The sequence below is a fragment of the Gobius niger genome (genome assembly GCF_951799975.1).
Source record: "Gobius niger genome assembly, chromosome: 1".
Lineage (NCBI taxonomy): Eukaryota > Metazoa > Chordata > Actinopteri > Gobiiformes > Gobiidae > Gobius > Gobius niger.
In genome coordinates this window covers 4,837,604-4,856,644 of record NC_136852.1, presented here as the reverse complement: position 1 = coordinate 4,856,644, position 19,041 = coordinate 4,837,604, and the positions used below count along the sequence as shown (strand labels likewise).

The 19,041-nt window shown below is 40.9% G+C and overlaps 1 protein-coding gene across 1 annotated transcript in view; it reads left to right on the top strand.

Moving 5' to 3' along the window:
- LOC306967632 (short transient receptor potential channel 4-like) overlaps positions 1-16,517 on the top strand; it is a gene marked incomplete at its 3' end in the record, with an annotated part of 58,241 nt that extends 41,724 nt beyond the window's left edge. The window contains exons 6-11 of the mRNA XM_079562716.1: positions 563-891; positions 3,007-3,202; positions 13,798-13,992; positions 14,059-14,100; positions 15,276-15,365; positions 16,056-16,517. Coding sequence (XP_079418842.1) covers positions 563-891; positions 3,007-3,202; positions 13,798-13,992; positions 14,059-14,100; positions 15,276-15,365; positions 16,056-16,517 — 1,314 coding nt within the window. The remainder of the gene's footprint in view (positions 1-562; positions 892-3,006; positions 3,203-13,797; positions 13,993-14,058; positions 14,101-15,275; positions 15,366-16,055) is intronic.
- Between the last annotated feature and the right edge of the window lie 2,524 nt (positions 16,518-19,041).

Below are 19,041 nucleotides of genomic sequence, written 5' to 3'. Positions count from 1 at the left end.
TTTTTCTGTCAAATTTTTTATCACATTTGTGTCACATTTTTGTAATTTTTTTTGTCAATTTTTGTCACATTTCTGTCATTTTTTCGTCATTTTTTTATCAATTTTTTGTTGTTCATGGTCACAAATTTGGACATTTTTCTGTCAAATTTTTATCACATTTGTGTCACATTTTTGTACTTTTTTTTGTCACATTTTGTCACATTTTTGAATTTTTTTGGTCATTTTTTGTCACATTTCTGTCATTTTTCAGTCACATTTTTGTAATTTTTTTTGTCACCTTTTGTCACATTTTTGTCATTTTTTTGTCATGTTTTTGTCAATGTTTTTGTCAATGTTTTCTCACTTTTTTGTCACATTTCCATCATTGTTTTCGTCTCAGTTTTGTTGCTATTTTCACAGCTTTTTTCCAGAAGCTTTCGGACTGGGGTAAAGCCAAACTGGAGAAAATATGCTCGGTTCAGGTGGGAGTTAAGGGGTTAAAAAATACTTCTCACAAACACCAAGTGAACACCGCTAAGAATATATGACCTAATGCCCGCTCTTGAACCTGTGCCCGCTCCAGTACAGCGGGAAGAAGCCGCGTCACACGTGGGAGATGTGGCACCCGACGCTGGTGGCCGAGGCTCTGTTCGCCATCTCCAACATCTTCAGCTCGCTGCGCCTCATCAGCCTGTTCACGGCCAACTCGCACCTGGGCCCGCTGCAGATCTCGCTGGGACGCATGCTCCTCGACATCCTCAAGTTCCTCTTCATCTACTGCCTGGTGCTGCTCGCCTTCGCCAACGGCCTCAACCAGCTCTACTTCTACTACGAGACGTCGGGCACCAAAGACGCGTCGGGCAACGTCTGCAAGGGCATCCGCTGCATGCAGCAGAACAACGCCTTCTCCACGTCAGTACAGCGAGACAGTGGCGGTCAAAGTGCAGATGCTACTGGTCGAATATTACTCCAATACAAGTCAAAGTATTCAAGTGTTTGCTGTAGAAATTAAAGTAGAAAGTACAAATCCGTTTTGAAGTAGTATGAATATTAGCTTTGTGGCTCACTGTTCATATGGCAAAACAACGGGGACAAATCTTCTTCCTTGTGGTGAGCCAATAACATCTGGTCATTAGTGATTAGCAAGATCTAATCCTGCTCGAATATTAGTACGGATCTGCTAATGTCCGCCCTTATGGCAACATCTTCACATCTGGAAGTGTAAATGTATTAGAAAATGTAGAAAATGTGCAAAATTAACCACCTGGTCTTGCAAATCATAATATATATCATTTTCTGTCCCTCCTTCCTGAATCTTAGAATCTAATCAGAGTCTAGTCTCCCATAGTCGACCAATGAGACGAGCTTTTCCTGTGAACCAGCCTGTCAGGTCCAATCAGGAGGAGGGGGAGGAGCTTGATCGTTTATTTTTGATAATTCTGTTCCCGCTCTCCTCATTTTGCAACATTTTGCTTTCTGGTTAAAGAGGGGAGGAATGTTGGATTGGGTGATGACACCCTCCAGTGTTGTTGATTGCACAGTCACCAGGCAGAACTTGCCAAACTGTGATTTAATCAGATTGTCCTCAATCCTCCAGGTAGATTTATAATCTAACAATCTACATCTATGGGAATCGGCCCCTGAAGAAGAGAGTTGGATGACAATGAAAAATGTCCAGTCAAAACGTTTTGAACTTCCAATCTTTTAAAGATTCTAAAGTTAGTTAAAGGCTATTCTTGATTTTTTTTTAATTTAATTTAATTATATTTTTTCTTCATTATTACAAACAATGGAAGAGGAAACCACAAAATCAGGGGTGTCAAACATACGGCCCGCGGGCCTAATTCGGCCTGCGAGATGATTTAATCCGGCCAATGCCTTGTTGTCTCTAGTCTCTAAGCCTCCCTGTGCGGAGTTATGAACTTTTAAAGAATAACCAGAATGCTCATTCTAGCCACTGCACGTTCATGAAATCGATAGGAATGCTTTGTAATAAGATGGACAGTGTTTGTCCCACATGTCTGAGTTTACAATTTAGTAAAGTAGGACAAAGCAAATGTTGTTCCACTACCAGAAAAAAAATATCAGGTTTAGTGCCTTTACTAAGACCTCCTTATTACATCTCATTGCAGATTTGCCTCTTGTTGCTAGTTACCAACTTTCAAGCACTTTTTGGATCGAAATTAAAGCAGTACTGAGTAACGTGTTTACCTTAATAAATCCTTTCCGTTGTCCCTATGGGGGTAATACAAGTGTTAATGGGATGACTGGGGGGTCTTTCACCTCCCCCTGGTGTCTCTGGCCAGAAAACCCTGTTTGCAACTTGACTGCCACCGGACCGGAGTCACCAATACACACTAATGGAATCATGAAGAAGAAGCTAGCATGCTAGCGGGCAAAGCTAACTGTGGGCTAACGTCACTTTAAACAGTATTTACAGCCAAGTTTGAGTGACAAAAATGATTTCCATTGTATAATTGGATGTACAATATCCCTCTGTCCCTTTTGTCTTTTCTGTCAGCGTAGTGTTTACTCTCCAAGACAATTAATAAGTTAAAAAAATCTTGCTACGACACCTGCAGTTGCGCTTATGGCCTCTAGGGGCAAGAGTTACTTAGTGCTGCTTTAAAGCTGTGGTCCATTCAAATGTGGTGTGGCTGAAAAACACAAGGCCAAAGTTACTTCTGAGCCTTTAGTGGAGTAAATGGAAATAGCAGAATGGTCACTTTTATATCGTCCTTTTCTACCGACAGTAGTTTATCAAAACGCTTTGCATCAAGGTCTCACTCATATTCACTCTCTAAAAGTAGTAGAAGTAAAAAGATCTTTTCTCCAGTAAAGCACAGATCCTCTACTTCAGTACAGTACTGCAGTAAATTGACTTTATTACTGAACTTTAGAGAGGGAATACTGTAGCAAAATGATGAACGATTATAAAGCATTGAGAAGAAGTCGCTGTTAATCACAACCACACACTATAAAATCCCACGCGCTGCAGTGATAACAAATGTGTTTATTTCCCCACAGGCTCTTCGAGACGCTGCAGTCGCTGTTCTGGTCCATCTTCGGCCTGATCAGTCTGTACGTCACCAACGTGCAGCCGGGCCACGAGTTCACCGAGTTCGTGGGCAGCACCATGTTCGGCACCTACAACATCATCTCTCTGGTGGTGCTGCTCAACATGCTGATCGCCATGATGAACAACTCCTACCAGCACATCGCCGTAAGCCTCACCGCGGCGCCACACGCCTAATCACGCCCATTCGTCTCAATGAGGAATGGTTTACTGAGCTTTTATTTGTTGTTTTATTTGGACACAACTGGGGCCGCGCGATTAATGCCAGCCGAGGTGAAATGGAAATTGTAATTAGCAAAGAGGGCGGTGCAAAATGTGATGCCTAAACAGAACAAGTAAACACATGATTATTACTCCTGAGGATGCTTAAACACTAGATCAGGGGTGCCCAAACCTTTTGTCTCCGAGGGCCAAAATGAAAAAGTGCCTGTGAGTCTCGGGCCAAACACGGCGATGTCACGCACGAAAAACACATATAACTGCAAATTATAAAGTTACTTTATTTTATTTACTTTTAATGTTTTCGCTAGCCCACATTTGCATTTCATTCTATTTATGCAAATAACATGCTATATTAAAACAAATGGTAACTATGTACAAAAGTACAAAAGCCTAATTTTAGTAGAATAAAATCAACATCTGTAGATATTTACACTACAGTAACTTTACCTCGTTCGTTAACTCAAAGAAAATGCCACATTAGATCATTTTGAAAGTGTCAGTTCAGCATCAACTCTTTTCTAAGTCAATTTTTAACATATACTGATGTTGACATCAACAGCCTTTGCAATAAAAGTTGGAAAACTGTAAAAGTTGATGCTACAACGCTCTGTATTCGATAAATACCAAGACACCACAACAGTGTTTCCTTAACTTTGTGAAAGGAGAGAAACAGCGCCCCCAATTTGACGCTGGTGGTCAAAAAGTGTACTGCATCCATATTTACCATTGAGAATGAATGGAAGAGAGTATTAACCACATGCAGCGCAAAAGTAGGTCACTCGGGCCCCACTTTGGGCACCCCTGCACTAGATAGAACAGAGAAATCAAGTAAAATGTGGGTGTTTTCAAATATATGTGAGAAATTGGGCAATTTTTGTGGAGATGTTTGTATGAAATGGACACAATAATAATAAGAATCCATGCACTCCTTATATTTGAAGAGTTTAGTGGTGCTAGGCTAGTGCTAGGCTAGTGCATGTCTATGGTAACTAGTAGCCTGCATTAAAGGAATTGGCCACCGTTTTTACATACTGAGATATGCTCTTACCTCACTTTAGTCGAGTTAATATATCCCCGTCTGGTCTTTGTCCGTGCGCTCTGCCAGGCAAACGGAGCACATACGCAGCCTCTCCCACATGTCACATAGCTCCAAAAAAGCTCACGATAGAAGCTACCAAGCTCTTCCACGTGTTCCCTATTTAAATAAAGTTACGTGAAGTGTTTTCATGCGAAGTATATTTACACAGAAATGTAGCATGTCGATTTTATAAGCAAATAAAAAGGGGGACTATATTGTGAGGCGTAATGATACGAGGAGCAAAACGTCCGCGCAGTAACTCCTAAAGACCTCCCCCTGCTCACTTCCATCAATAACCTTTAGGAGTTACTGTGCGGACGTTTTGCTCCTCGTAACTTTATTTAAATAGGGAACACGTGGAAGAGCTTGGTAGCTTCTATCGTGAGCTTTTTTGGAGCTATATGACATGTGGGAGAAGCTGCGTATGTGCTCCGTTTGCGTGACAGAGCGCACGGACAAAGACCAGACGGGGATATATTAACTCGGCTAAAGTGAGGTAAGAGCATATCTCAGTATGTAAAAACGGTGGCCTATTCCTTTAAAGCACAGAGCACCTGAGGCAAATCACTTATAACACCAGACTACCCATATAAATGTCTGTGTCGACTGAATCTCTTTTGAAATATAACCATTTTGCATTTAAAAGAACTCATATTTGAGCTGCTTCCTGGTTGTAGCTAGGCAGCGGCGGAGTGATCTGCTCGGTTACCGGGTCTATAGTAGTTTGTTTACCTGACATTACTACACGTGGAATTCGCAAAGGAGCTTTGTACAAATCAGATATGGCAACGTTTGGAGGACGACCCCATCATTTTGAAATGGTTGTTTAATGCAGGCTACTAGTTACCATAGACATGCACTAGCCTAGCACTAGCCTAGCACTAGCCTAGCACCACTAAACTCTTCAAATATAAGGACGGCATGAATTAAAAGATATGCCGGCTTTAGGTTCTGACGTGTTTTCAATAAAACCATGGAACCGTACATGGATTATTGTGTTATTATGTCCTTCATACACTCACTACTCACTGAAACGGTCGCTTACTTCATGAGGACAAACTATATTTGTCACTTTCAACAGTGCAGTGAAATGTAGAATGTGTCGCACTCTGAATCCAGAGGTGAAGAAATGTCTGGGATTTTAACCCCTTAACTCCCGCCTGAACCGAGAGGATCTTTTTCCTCACGTTATCAGATTTTTTTTCTCCATCATTTTTTTGTTGGGTGTTCAACTCATTTTTGTAACTTTTTGTCATTTTTTTGTGTCATTTTTTTGTCAATTTTTTATCACATTTGTGTCATTTTGTTGTCATTTTTTATAAAATTTTTAATACAATTTTTGTCTTTTTTTTTCGTCAATTTTTTTTAATCACATTTTTGTCATTTTTTGTCAATTTTTTGTCATTTTTTGTCACATTTTTGTCATTTTTTTGTCACATTTTTGTCATTTTTTTATCACATTTTTGTCATTTGTTTTTGTCATTTTTTGTCAAATTTTTATCAAAATTTTGTCCTTTTTTTCATAAATGTTTTATCACATTTTTGTCCTTTTTTTGTCACATTTTTTGTCCTTTTTTTGTCACATTTTTGTCATTTTTTGTCACATTTTTGTCATTTTTTGGTGACATTTTTGTCATTTTTTCGTCAATTTCTTGTAACATTTTTGTGACATTTTTGCCACTTTTTCATCATTTTTCATCACTTTTTTTGTCAACGTTTTCTCACATTTTTGTCACATTTCCATCATTGTTTTCGTCTCAGTTTTGTTGCTATTTTCACAGCTTTTTTCCAGAAGCTTTTGGACTGGGGTAAAGCCAAACTGGAGAAAATGCGCTCTGTTCAGGTGTGAGTTAAGGGGTTAAATGTCTCATAAGTTTTTCCATCAAATACCTAATAAACCTTTGATAATAAGTATTTTAAAAAGAACAAAAACACAGGTTGATTCAATTCAACATCAACTTTATTATTGCACTTGCACAGAACAGTTGCACAGTTTGTGACAGGTTTACATGATCTTCATACTGGCAATGGCAATTTTGTCTGAGACACAGTTGCCAATTTCAAATTAGTACGTGCTGTCCTCGAGATAGGACTTAAACCAGTTTAGAGCAGTGCCAGAGATTCCCACCCAGTTTCCTAACCTGTGAAGTAAGATCCCGTGGTCCACTGTGTCAAAGGCAGCGCTCAGGTCCAGCAGCAGAACTGAAACTGAGACCTTACCTGCGTTGGTGTTCATGCGGATATCATTTGTCACCTTGATCACCTTTGGAAATGCTCCAGTCTCGAGTGAGATGTTAACTAACTAGTGAAGAAATGTCTGGGATTTTAACCTCTTACCTCCCGCCTGAACCGAGAGGATCTTTTTCCTCACGTTTTTTTTTTTTCCATCATTTTTTTGTTGGGTAGTCAACTCATTTTTGTAACTTTTTGTCATATTTTTTTGTCCTTTTTTTGTCAATTTTTTATAAAATTTTTGTCATTTTTTTCCGTCAATTTTTTTAAATCACATTTTTGTCATTTTTTGGTCATTTTTTTGTCACATTTTTTATCATTTTTTGTCACATTTTTGTCATTTTTTTGTCACATTTTTGTCATTTTTAATCACATTTTTGTTGTTTGTTTTTGTCATTTTTTGTCAAATTTTTATCAATTTTTTGTCAAATTTTTATCAAATTTTTGTCATTTTTTTCATAAATGTTTGATCACATTTTAGTCATTTTTTGTCACATTTTTGTCATTTTTTTGTCATTTTTTGTCACATTTTTGTCATTTTTTGTCACATTTTTGTCATTTTTTTTATCACATTTTTGTCATTTTTTTTATCACATTTTTTGTCAAATTTTTTGTTATTTTTTGTCACATTTGTGTCATTTTTTTGTCACATTTTTGTAATTTTTTTGTCAATTTCTTGTAACATTTTTGTGACATTTTTGCCACTTTTTCATCAATTTTTCATCATTTTTTTGTCAATTTTTTCTCACTTTTTTTGTCACATTTTCATAATTTTTTTCGTCTCAGTTTTGTTGCTATTTTCCCAGCTTTTTTTCCCCAGAAGCTTTAGGACTGGGGTAAAGCCAAACTGGAGAAAATGTGCTCGGTTCAGGTGGGAGTTAAGGGGTTAAATGTCTCATAAGTTTTTCCTTAAAAAAACCTGAACTAAAACTGAGACCTTACCCGCGTTGGTGTTCATGCGGATATCATTTGTCACCTTGATCACTGGAGGGTTAGTTAATCTGTTAATCTGATGAATGTTTGTTTCACAAGATTATTGAGATTTCCGTATTTCATAGAATGCAATCAGAGCAGTGTGTGGTCTATAGTGTGGAGCGGAGTGAGGGGTGTGGGTGACGGGGAAAGCCAGGTGAGGGGAGGGGGTGGAGCAGAGCAGAGATCACTGCTCCACCTGCTGATGAGAATAATTTAAAGAGACATGGCTTTGGGCGGCTTTCAAGCTTTATTAAAACTGCAATGTGTTCTCTTCATTTGACCCGTCCTCCCAGTGCGCTCGAGCCCGGGGGCGAGTGCTGTTTTTGTTCCTTTTATTCTTAGTCTGCTTTCAGTTTCAAAAACACGACGGAAACGAGACGGAAACGGGCCGGAAATGCGACGAAAACGCAACGAAAATGCGACGAAAATGCAACGAAAACGAAACGGAAACGCACCGAAAACGCGACGGAAACGCGACGAAAACGCGACGGAAATGCGACGGAAATGCGACGGAAATGCGACGGAAATGCGACGGAAACGAGACGGAAACGAGACGAAAACGCAACGGAAGCGCAACGAAAATGCGACGAAAACGAGTCTTGATCAATGCATCCTCTGCCCTTTCATTCCACACTCCCATCGTCCAATACTTCCCTGATACATGCTACCAATGACGTACCAAAGTGATTTTACACTGATGCTAACAGTCCAGACACTCGCTACTCTCTGTTCTTCCATTTACACAAGACAGACTCTCCTATAACTGGAATCACAGATGCCGACAACGAATTCAATTCTCAACTCCCTTAACCTTTTAAACAAGACCTACACTCTTCGACTTTCACTCCAAACTGCCCTCTGTTAACATCTGTGTTTCAGCACCCCCACCATCCAATACCTCACTGATACATGTTATCAATGACGTACCGGTCGAGTGATCTTACACAGATGCTAACAGTCCAGACAACAGTTCTTCCATTTACAAAAGACAGACTCTCCTATAACTGGAATCACAGATGCCGACAACGAAGCCCATTCAATTCTCGAAGAGTGTAGTCTTTGGCTACACTCTTCGACTTTCACTCCAAACTTCCCTCTGTTTGCATCTGTGTTTCTGCACTCCCACCGTCCAATACTTCATTAATACATGCTATCAATGAAGTACCGGTCCATGCTAAGTGATTTTACACAGATGCTAACAGTCCAGACACTCGCTACTCTCTGTTCTTCCATTAACACAAGACAGACTCTCCTATAACTGGAATCACAGATGCCGACAACAACGCCCATTCAATTCTCGAAGAGTGTAGTCTTTTGCTACACTCTTCGACTTTCACTCCAAACTTCCCTCTGTTTGCATCTGTGTTTCTGCACTCCCACCGTCCAATACTTCATTAATACATGCTATCAATGAAGTACAGGTGATTTTCCACAGATGCTAACAGTCCAGACAACAGTTCTTCCATTTACAAAAGACAGACTCCCCTATAACTGGAATCACAGATGCCGACAACGAATTCAATTCTCAACTCCCTTAACCTTTTAAACAAGACCTACACTCTTCGACTTTCACTCCAAACTGCCCTTGTTTGCATCTGTGTTTCTGCACTCCCACCGTCCAATACTTCATTAATACATGCTATCAATGACGTACAGGTGATCTTACACAGATGCTAACAGTCCAGACACTCGCTACTCTCTGTTCTTCCATTTACACAAGACAGACTCTCCTATAACTGGAATCACAGATGCCGACAACGAAGCCCATTCAATTCTCGAAGAGTGTAGTCTTTTGCTACACTCTTCGACTTTCACTCCAAACTTCCCTCTGTTTGCATCTGTGTTTCTGCACTCCCACCGTCCAATACTTCATTAATACATGCTATCAATGAAGTACCGGTCCATGCTAAGTGATTTTACACAGATGCTAACAGTCCAGACAACAGTTCTTCCATTTACAAAAGACAGACTCTCCTATAACTGGAATCACAGATGCCGACAACGAGGCCCATTCAATTCTCAACTCCCTTAACCTTTTAAACAAGACCTACACTCTTCAACTTTCACTCCAAACTTCCCTCTGTTTGCATCTGTGTTTCTGCACTCCCACCGTCTAATACTTCACTGATACATGCTATCAATGACGTACTGGGTGATGCAAAGTGATTTTACACAGATACTAACAGTCTTGACTCTCGCTACTCAGTTTTGACCCATTTACACAAGACAGACTCTCATGTAACTGGAATTAATCAACAAATAGCAGACACTCGGTCGGTTACAGGGACACGTCACACCTCGTGCACCAAGGTTGAAAGCAGGTCACCTAAATCTGTGTCGGCAGCATTTTGGGATGTGATTTAGAAGTAGTTGGGAATCCCGCTTCTCTGATAACCCCCTCCCGCGATGTGGCCCAGGCCGATGCCCACAGCCACTCCTCCAAAGACAGTGGCTGTTTTGACTGCAACCTTGGCAGTGGCATAGCACTTCTCCCAAAATGTACAGCCGGCCTCCTCTGATTCTTCTGATCTGAGCTCTGATGACTCAATCCTCTCATCCTGGTTCTTCTGTAACTCTGAAGAGAGTTCACAAATCCTGCTGTTCAAGCGGACAATCTCCTCGTCCTGCTGAGTGGTTTGAGCTCTAAGTTGAACATTTTCAGACTTGAGCTCACCGACCTCAGCTTCGACAGAGGTACATTTGTCTCTCAAATCTTGGAGTTTCTGTGCTTGCTTTTGAAGCTCGTTTGGCGTAGCTTGCAAAGCACTGTCTTCCTCGAAAACGCTGCTAGACGTAGCAAGCTCCATTAAACGCTGCTGATTACCATTTCTTTGAATGGCAGACATGAAGGCCTCAAGTTCATTCTTGAGTTTGGCACTTTCAGAGTTTTTCCTGCTCAGTTCATTTGACAGAGTCTCGATCTGTATTTCATTCTTGTTTACAGAAGCTTCCAGTGATTGGATTTTTTCTTCAGATTCGGAGAGCTTGTTCGACAGCTCTGAGATTTCGCTTTCCTTCGCGGATAAGGTCGCGGTCAGTGAGACTACTCTTCCCTTCAGCCCATTATGTTTTTCCATCATGTTCGCAGCCTGTGTCTTCCAAACGCTGCATTCAGACTTAAGGTCTGTAACACATTTCGACAGCTTGGCTTGCATGGATGGCTTCACGTTTGACTTCACAGCAGCAAGTTTATCGGCGTGAGGTTTAATGGCGTCTTCCTTGGATCTCTTTAAATCTGCTTTAGTGAAACGATCCTTTGCACTACGCGTCTCATCACTGCGTCCCTTGACAACGCTGCGAGGCTTTTTCACTTGACGTTTGAGACTCATTCTTATCTGATGGAGTTCCTGAATCGTTGCCGACAGGTCTGAGATTTCGCTTTCCTGCACATTTAAGGTCGCTTCCAGATCGTGAACTGTTTGCTTCAGTTGATCATTTTCTTCCATCATGTTCTCAGCCTGTGTCTTACAAACGCTGGCTTGCATGGATGGAATCACATTTTGCTTCTCTACTTCAGCTTCAGCTTCCATGACGGCTCCCGCTATAGAAAGGATTGCTTCTGCAGCAGCCTCTACTGCAGCGTCATATTCAGCTTCAGTGTAACTCCGATCCGAATCACTGCTGGACTCATCCGAAGCAATGCCACTTGCCTCCAATTGGTCATCACTCATCACTTCACTTTCAGCCTTTTTTGCTTCCATGACCTGTTTTAATTCAGCCTGTAGTGCTTCATTCCTGTCTGTCGAGGCGCTGAGCTGTTCCTGGAGTTTCAGATTGGCTTCCTCCAAAAATTTGATTCAGTGATTAACTGAGTTTCCTTTGTCGTTGCATCCGCGTTTTCTCGTTTAAGATTGTCTTTGGGCTTGCATTTTGAGCTTTCAAGTCTGTCTTCCAGAACACGCATTTCTGATCTCAGTGTGGTCATTTCTTTGTCGTAGTTTTCAGACTCAAGTTCGGCTGACCTGTCTGTATCGCTTTGCAATGCCAGATCAGTGCTCTCCATTTGTGCAGAACCGCTGTCCTGACACATGGGGCTGTCTTCACTCTGTCCGACGCTGTTCCCACCACCAGCCGGTCTCCTGACCTGGTTTGGATCCATGGTGTGGTCCTAACACACTGGCCCCAGGCCAAAGGGACTTTCCTTGTGAGAAATTAGCTCCCAGCAGTGACACGTTGGCAAACTCAGCTCGACAGAAGCACTTTTTAATGCGTTTTAAGGCGTTTTTTGTGAGTGTGAAGCAGTCTCTGTTTGTGAACTGACGTTGGCATAGCAACGGCGCCACAGATAGGTCACATGACTTGCCGTATATGGTAAAGTTCTTGTTACATGTGAAAATGCTTGTTCATAGGTTCCGATCCGATGACATCACAGCATTCTAAATCGTAACCACGGTAACGGTCAGAAACTGTAGTATTTTACCTTTTAATCTCCTACGACCCACCTTAACCCAGTGTATTTTCTCCAGTACGGCTTTACCCAAATCTAAAAGCTTCTGCACTGGAACTTGCAGCCTATAGGTTAGTGTAACGCCTCATTTGAAAGCCCAATTTGAAAGACCAAGATAAGCTAAACTGATTTTCTTCCTTGCGTTTTGTCACTTTTTTCCCTTTCTTTTTCATCAAATTTTTCCACTGTTTTGTTGAGTTTTTGTCACTTTTTTGTTGTACATTCATCGCTTTTGTGGGTTTTTTGTGTTTTTTTTTTTATGTAGAAGTCAGCTGGCAGTTTAGGCTAAACGTTTTGTCCGGGCAACTGCCCCGCTCTCCCTGTTTGTCCGAGAGACAATGAAATACAAACAACAGAAACAACAGAAGCCACGTGTCCCGACATGAATTAACCTTCTATTACTTTCTGCCAATGCGCACTTTCCCACAGTTTATTCCCCAAAGAAGTATCTATTTTCACTTTTGTGTTCGCCTTTTAGGGCGGTAGCGCTGCAGTCGACAGAGAGCTAATGTAAAGCTAACAGAGAGCAAAAGAAAAGCTAACAGAGAGCAAACGTAAAGCTAACAGAGAGCAAAAGAAAAGCTAACAGAGAGCTCATGTAAAGCTAACAGAGAGCTAATGTAAAGCTAACAGAGAGCAAAAGAAAAGCTAACAGAGAGCAAACGTAAAGCTAACAGAGAGCAAAAGAAAAGCTAACAGAGAGCTAATGTAAAGCTAACAGAGAGCTAATGTAAAGCTAACAGAGAGCAAAAGAAAAGCTAACAGAGAGCAAACGTAAAGCTAGCAGAGAGCAAAAGAAAAGCTAACAGAGAGCTAATGTAAAGCTAACAGAGAGCTAATGTAAAGCTAACAGAGAGCAAAAGAAAAGCTAACAGAGAGCAAACGTAAAGCTAACAGAGAGCTAACGTGAAGCTAACAGAGAGCTAACGGAGAGCTAACAGCTGCTGTTATGACCCGCCCTCTCCCTCAGCCGCAGCAGATTGAGCTCCTGTATTTTATTCAGGCTTTAGGCTAAAACAGGTACTTTTTGCCTGTGATTAATACGGTCTTAATTGGCAGTAATACATAATTTTATAAGTGAATATCCTGCAAGTGACAGTGATATTGCAGATTTGGAAAGAAAGAGACAAACAATTATCAAGGAAGATGAATAATAATGGATTGAAAACACAGAATTAAAGCAGAACAATGCAAACAAAAAAAATTACTAATATTAATATGAAAAACTCAATTTTTTAACATTGTTTTAATCATTATTAAGATCAATTGTTAGTGATTTTGAACATGTTTATAACTGTCCTTGTTTTAATCTATTAAAATGGTGAATTTTGATATCGAGTCTCGAGTCTGTGCGACCAAAATATTGTCTGTGCGACCAAATGAAAAAGCTGGTAGCACCAGCGCTACTAAAATAAAAGTTAATCTGGAGCCCTGAACTAGGTAATGAGCCCTATGTCAAAAAACCTCAAAGATCCCTTTAATGCTGCAAGATAAATAGTCCATCTGATTGAGATTTTCATTTCTATTTAGAACAGAAACTAAAATGAAACATGTCAAATGATTTCCCTTCAGTTCCGTTCTATCCTGGTTATGGTCCCGATTGACTGTTTTTTTTTTAGTCTTGTTTTCATCACATCATTTGTTGTTCTTTCATGGAAAACAGACCTGGAGCCGTGTTTTCTCTTTCTTTCTCTTTATTGAAACAGCTTCTCAGCGAAGGGGAGCAAGGCAATAGGAGTGGGACAGTGATGTTTTCTTCTATTCGTCGTACGTCTGTCATTTCTGCAGGACCACGCGGACAAAGAGTGGAAATTCGCGCGGACCAAGCTATGGATGAGCTACTTTGAAGAAGGCGGGACTCTGCCGTCTCCGTTCAACATCATCCCCAGCCCCAAGTCGCTGTATTACCTCATAGGCTGGATCCGGACACATCTGCTGAAGAAGCCACGCGTGCGGAGGCTGGACACCTTCGAGTGCCTCGGGGTGAGCAGCTCGCGGTGTTCGCCGTCACATCATTCATGAAAAAATAACCTTCTGATCCTCCTCTAGTTCCGCGCGGCTGAAAATGTCCGGCTGCATCACGAATATCAGGTATTTACGACGTTCTTGCTCGTTTCTTTGGCCGTTTTAAAGCAGTACTAAGTAACTCTTCCCCCTAGAGGCCATAAGTGCAACTGCAGGTGTAGTAGCATGTTACGATTTTTTAACTTTTTAATTGTCTTGGAGAGTAAATACTACGCTGACAGGAAAGGCGAAGGGAGAGAGGGTCACTGTGCATCGAATTATACAATGGAAATATTTTTTTTCACTCAAACTTGGCTGTAAATACCAAGTGACGTTAGCCCGCAGTTAGCTTTGCCCGTTAGCATGTTAGCTTCTTCTTCGTGATTCTATTAGTGTGTATTGCTCTCTCCGGACCGGTGGCAGTCAAGTTGCAAACATGGTTTTCTGGCCAGAGACACCGGGGGGAGATGAAAGACCCTCCAATGATCCCATAAACACTTGTATTACTGATTTATTAAGGTAAACACGTTACTTAGTACTGCTTTAATGTTGGTTAGTGCTGGATCGTATGCTCCGGAGGGACGGTCTGCTGTGAGTTTGTATAGATCTATGAGTTGGTTTGTTTAAAAATACTAATAATCCTAATCCTAACCCTAATCCTTAAAGTTAACCCCTTAACTCCCACCTGAACCGAGCACATTTTCTCCAGTTTGGCTTTACCCCTGTCCAAAAGCTTCTGGAAAAAAGTGATGGGGAAAAAAAAAATGATGGAAATGTGACAAAAAAGTGGGAAAACATTGACAAAAAAAGTGACAAAAAATGTATGAAAAAGTGGCAAAAATGTCACAAAAATGTCACAGGAAATTGACAAAAAATTGACGAAAAATTGACGAAAAAACGACGAAAAAATGAAAAAAATGTGACCAAAAAAAGGAGAAAAATGTGATAAAAAATGACCAAAAAATGACAAAAATGTGACAAAAAAATTATTAAAAATTGACGACAAAATGACAAAAATGTGATAAAAAAAAATTACAAAAAAGTTACAAAAATGAGTTGAACACCCAACAAAAAAATGTTGGAAAAAAAATCTGATGACGTGAGGAAAAAGATCCTCTCGGTTCAGGCGGGAGTTAAGAGGTTGACCATTTCCCTGGCCCTAACCTTAATTTGTGTCATGATATCTCACGTTTTCACAGCAGACTGTCCCTCCGAAGCATACGTTCTAGCACTAACCTTTAATGTTTCACGTCCTCGTTCAGGAAGTGTTGAAGAACCTGGTGAAGCGCTACGTGGCGGCGATGATTCGAGACGCAAAAACAGAGGAGGGTCTGACAGAGGAGAACTTTAAGGTACTGACAGTATTCACGATCCAAAACAAAGCTTCATTCATGAAACGTTCTTACGCACACATTTGTTCTTAAAGGTGCCATGACTTTCAACAAAAAAAAAATTCAACAAAAACTCAACAAAAAACTCAACTAAAATTCAACAAAAATGTGAAAAAAATGTGAAAAAATGTGGAAAAAAATGTGACAAAAATGTGACAAAAATGTGACAAAAATTCAACAAAAATCTGACAAAAATCTGACAAAAATCTGACAAAAATCTGACAAAAATTCAACAAAAATTCAACAAAAATGTGAAAAAAATGTGACAAAAATTCAACAAAAATCTGACAAAAATGTGACAAAAATGCAACAAAAATTCAACAAAAATGTGACAAAAACTCAACAAAAATGTGACAAAAATTAAATAAAAATGTGACAAAAATTCAACAAAAATCTGACAAAAATCTGACAAAAATTCAACAAAAATTCAACAAAAATGTGACAAAAATTCAACAAAAATGTGACAAAAATTCAACAAAAATGTGACAAAAATTCAACAAAAATGTGCCAAAAATCTAAAATGGAGAATGTCAGGATGGTGGAGCAGTTAGTAACTTTGTGGTTTCAATTCAGGTTTATTTTGATGCTATTTTCATTAGAACATTTTCTGCTCATGATTTCTCTGAATTTCTCCACGGTAATTTCCCGCAGGAGCTGAAGCAGGACATCTCCAGTTTCCGCTACGAGGTGGTGGGAATGATGCGGGGCAAGTCTCCGGGCGGGGCGGGTCTCCTGGGCAGCTCCTCCTTCGCCTACCCCGGGAACTCCTTCAGGTACTCCCCCTACCTGCCCTCCGAGGAGACGCAGCAGACCCTGCGCGTGTTCGACGTGAGCCGCGGCAGCTTCTCCGAGGGCAGCAGCTCCGCCGGTGCCGCCGCCGCCGCCGCCACGCGCTCCTCCAACGGCTCGGCTGTGCTCCCCGTCCCGGACAAGCCCCGCGGAGACGGGACGGGGAAGCAGCCGCTCCTCCTCAGGCCGCAGCGGGGTAAAAAGACGGAGCGGGTGCAGGTGCAGGTGCTCCAGGCGGGAGACAAGGACAGTACGGACTCGGAGAAGGGCAGCGCTGAACAGGCACCGGAGGCGACGAACGGGCCCAAAAAGTACAAGAACTAATGCAGGTTTTATTTGATCACATCTGGAAAGGTTTATATGGAAGGTTTGTGTGATGAAAGGTGTGTCCAAAAGGTGATATTTCATGACTATCCATCTAAGCTTCACTGAAAAGACCAATGAAAAACTGAGTTATATTTGTCCTTGACTCAAGCAGATGAGTAAAATTACCCGTCAATGGAGTGATATCAATGGAGGTTGACCAATATGTCGCCGGGCCGATATATCAGGCCGATATTTGGGTATTTTACAGTATCGACTATTGGCCGATATCTCTCCAGAACCGAAGGTGATAGAGCAGGGGTAGGCAACATCAGGCCCGGGGTCCAAAACCGGCCCTCCATCATCAAACTCTGGCCCTTGAGATGATTTTGAGGAATATTATGACCCAAATCAGAGCTCAAACGCCTGTTAAAATACATAGAAATGTGGAAAAATACTGTCAATTCCTTCAAATGTCTTAGCAGAGCAAACTTTAAGGTCATAATCTTAAGAGAATAATCATTGCAACGGAAGAAATGACTTGAATCTACTTGAATTTAGAGATTAAATCTAAAGTTTGAGGAGATTTGGTCAGGCCTATCAGGGGATAGAAGAGTCGGTGAAGGGGTGGAGGTGGGTCGCAGCACATCCGGGAAGCAAACGAGTCATAAACACTGGAGGCTTAAACGACAGTGGCACAGATGGCAGAGCGGGTCATCTCATGATCGGAAGGTCAGAGGTTCAAATCCCAGCGCCTGAAGATCCACACTGTCGTAGTGTCCTTGGGCAAGACACTTCACCCTCCTTGCCTCCAGTGTTTGTGGACATTGGCGTATGAATGAGAAGGAAACGTGTCCCTCTGAGATTATAACGTCTAAAACTCGTGGATTTAACCTTTTGGACACACCTCGGCTGAACACTTGATCTGCTGCAGCGAAACACAAAGTAAAAGCTTCACAAATACGAAACCTTGCAGCATATTTTGTGTAAAAAAGATCAAAACTGTTACTTTAAAACTGTATAATGAAATCTCAGGTTGCAGGAGCTGGACTTAAAGCTTCTACTGAAAACCACTGGACCAAATATGGACAAACAAAGACTTTATCAGCAACAGCGAGCGAGTACTTTCCACCGACTGCACTGTGAAGTATCTCAGTGCAACAACCTCTACTTTTAATGTCATTCCAATGCTCTGAGTTTCTTCCTGAATCATATTAAATCATCTTTATTATGTAGCCTTTCTCCATTTCTTGTCTTTTTCAGTCTTTGCAGATACTCAGAGTGAGAAAGTAGCATCAACAGTGTCTGGTGAGTAGTGCCATCTGCTGGAGAGATTGTGTTATGTGGGATGAAGCGTTTGATACCAAGCAATACTAAGGCTCATATATTTATATATACACACGGACCGATCCAAGGTTTATGAATGAATGATCACGTCCATGTTTCTGCTTGATGAGAAATGTTGCACTTTTAGATCTTATTTAATTTATTGAGAGGATAAACCATCTCGTTTCTGAAAGATACTTCTGTTTTTTTGAATAATATGTCGCTAAATATGAATAAATGTCACTGTTTAAATGTACTGTTTGTATTTATCAGACCTGTGACACGTTGTATTTATTAGTTTTTGTTTGAAAAAGCTCCACGTTTGAGGTTTTATTTTGCGTGGCATCAGCTCCCTCTAGTGGCGAACAAACTACAGTAATACTTTGGTTGCCTGGCCGGCCAAACTACATGCTTTTTCATAGATATTTCAAAGACGAAATCCGCGCAGTAATATCTTCACTTTACTGTGCGGATGCCAAACTACTCCTGGTATTATTACGCCTTACAATATAGTTCCCCCTTTTATCCGCTTAGAAAATCCACATTGTTTAATTTTGTGTAATTATACTTTGTAGTGGAACACCATATTTAAATAGGGAAAACGTGGAAGAGCTTGGTAGCTTCTATCTTGACCTGTTTTGGAGCTATAGAGGAGAGAGGGAGAGGCTAAATGCTAACGCCGTCTGCGCTGTGTTGACTGAGGACACGCGTGAAGACCAGACAGGTACTAAAGAACTCGTCAAAGCTCAGGTAAGAACAGAAAAGGGCGGTATATTCCTTTAAAGGGATATTTCAGGATTTTTGACATAGGGCCTCATTTCCTAGTTATCCAGAGTGTTGCTGATACCTGGAGATCTTTTTTTGTAAGTCATGCAGTTCTTATATTTGAAGAGTTTTGCGGCGCTAGGCTAATGCAAGGCTAGTGCATTTCTATGGTATCAGCTAGCCTGCATTAAAAACAGTCTGACCCGCTCCACAGAGCACCTGAGGCAAATCACTTATAACACCAGACTGACCATATAAATGTGTCCATAGAATCATGTTTGGAATATAACTGACCTTGTATCATGATCGCATTTTGAGGGACTATTTTCTAGCAGATCACTCCGCCGCCGCGTGGCTTATACAACCACGAAGCTGATGCTGCTCAAATATAAGTTATTTTAAATGCAAAATGGTTCAAATTACTCTGAGGTGGCAGTAGTGAGTATAAAATGGC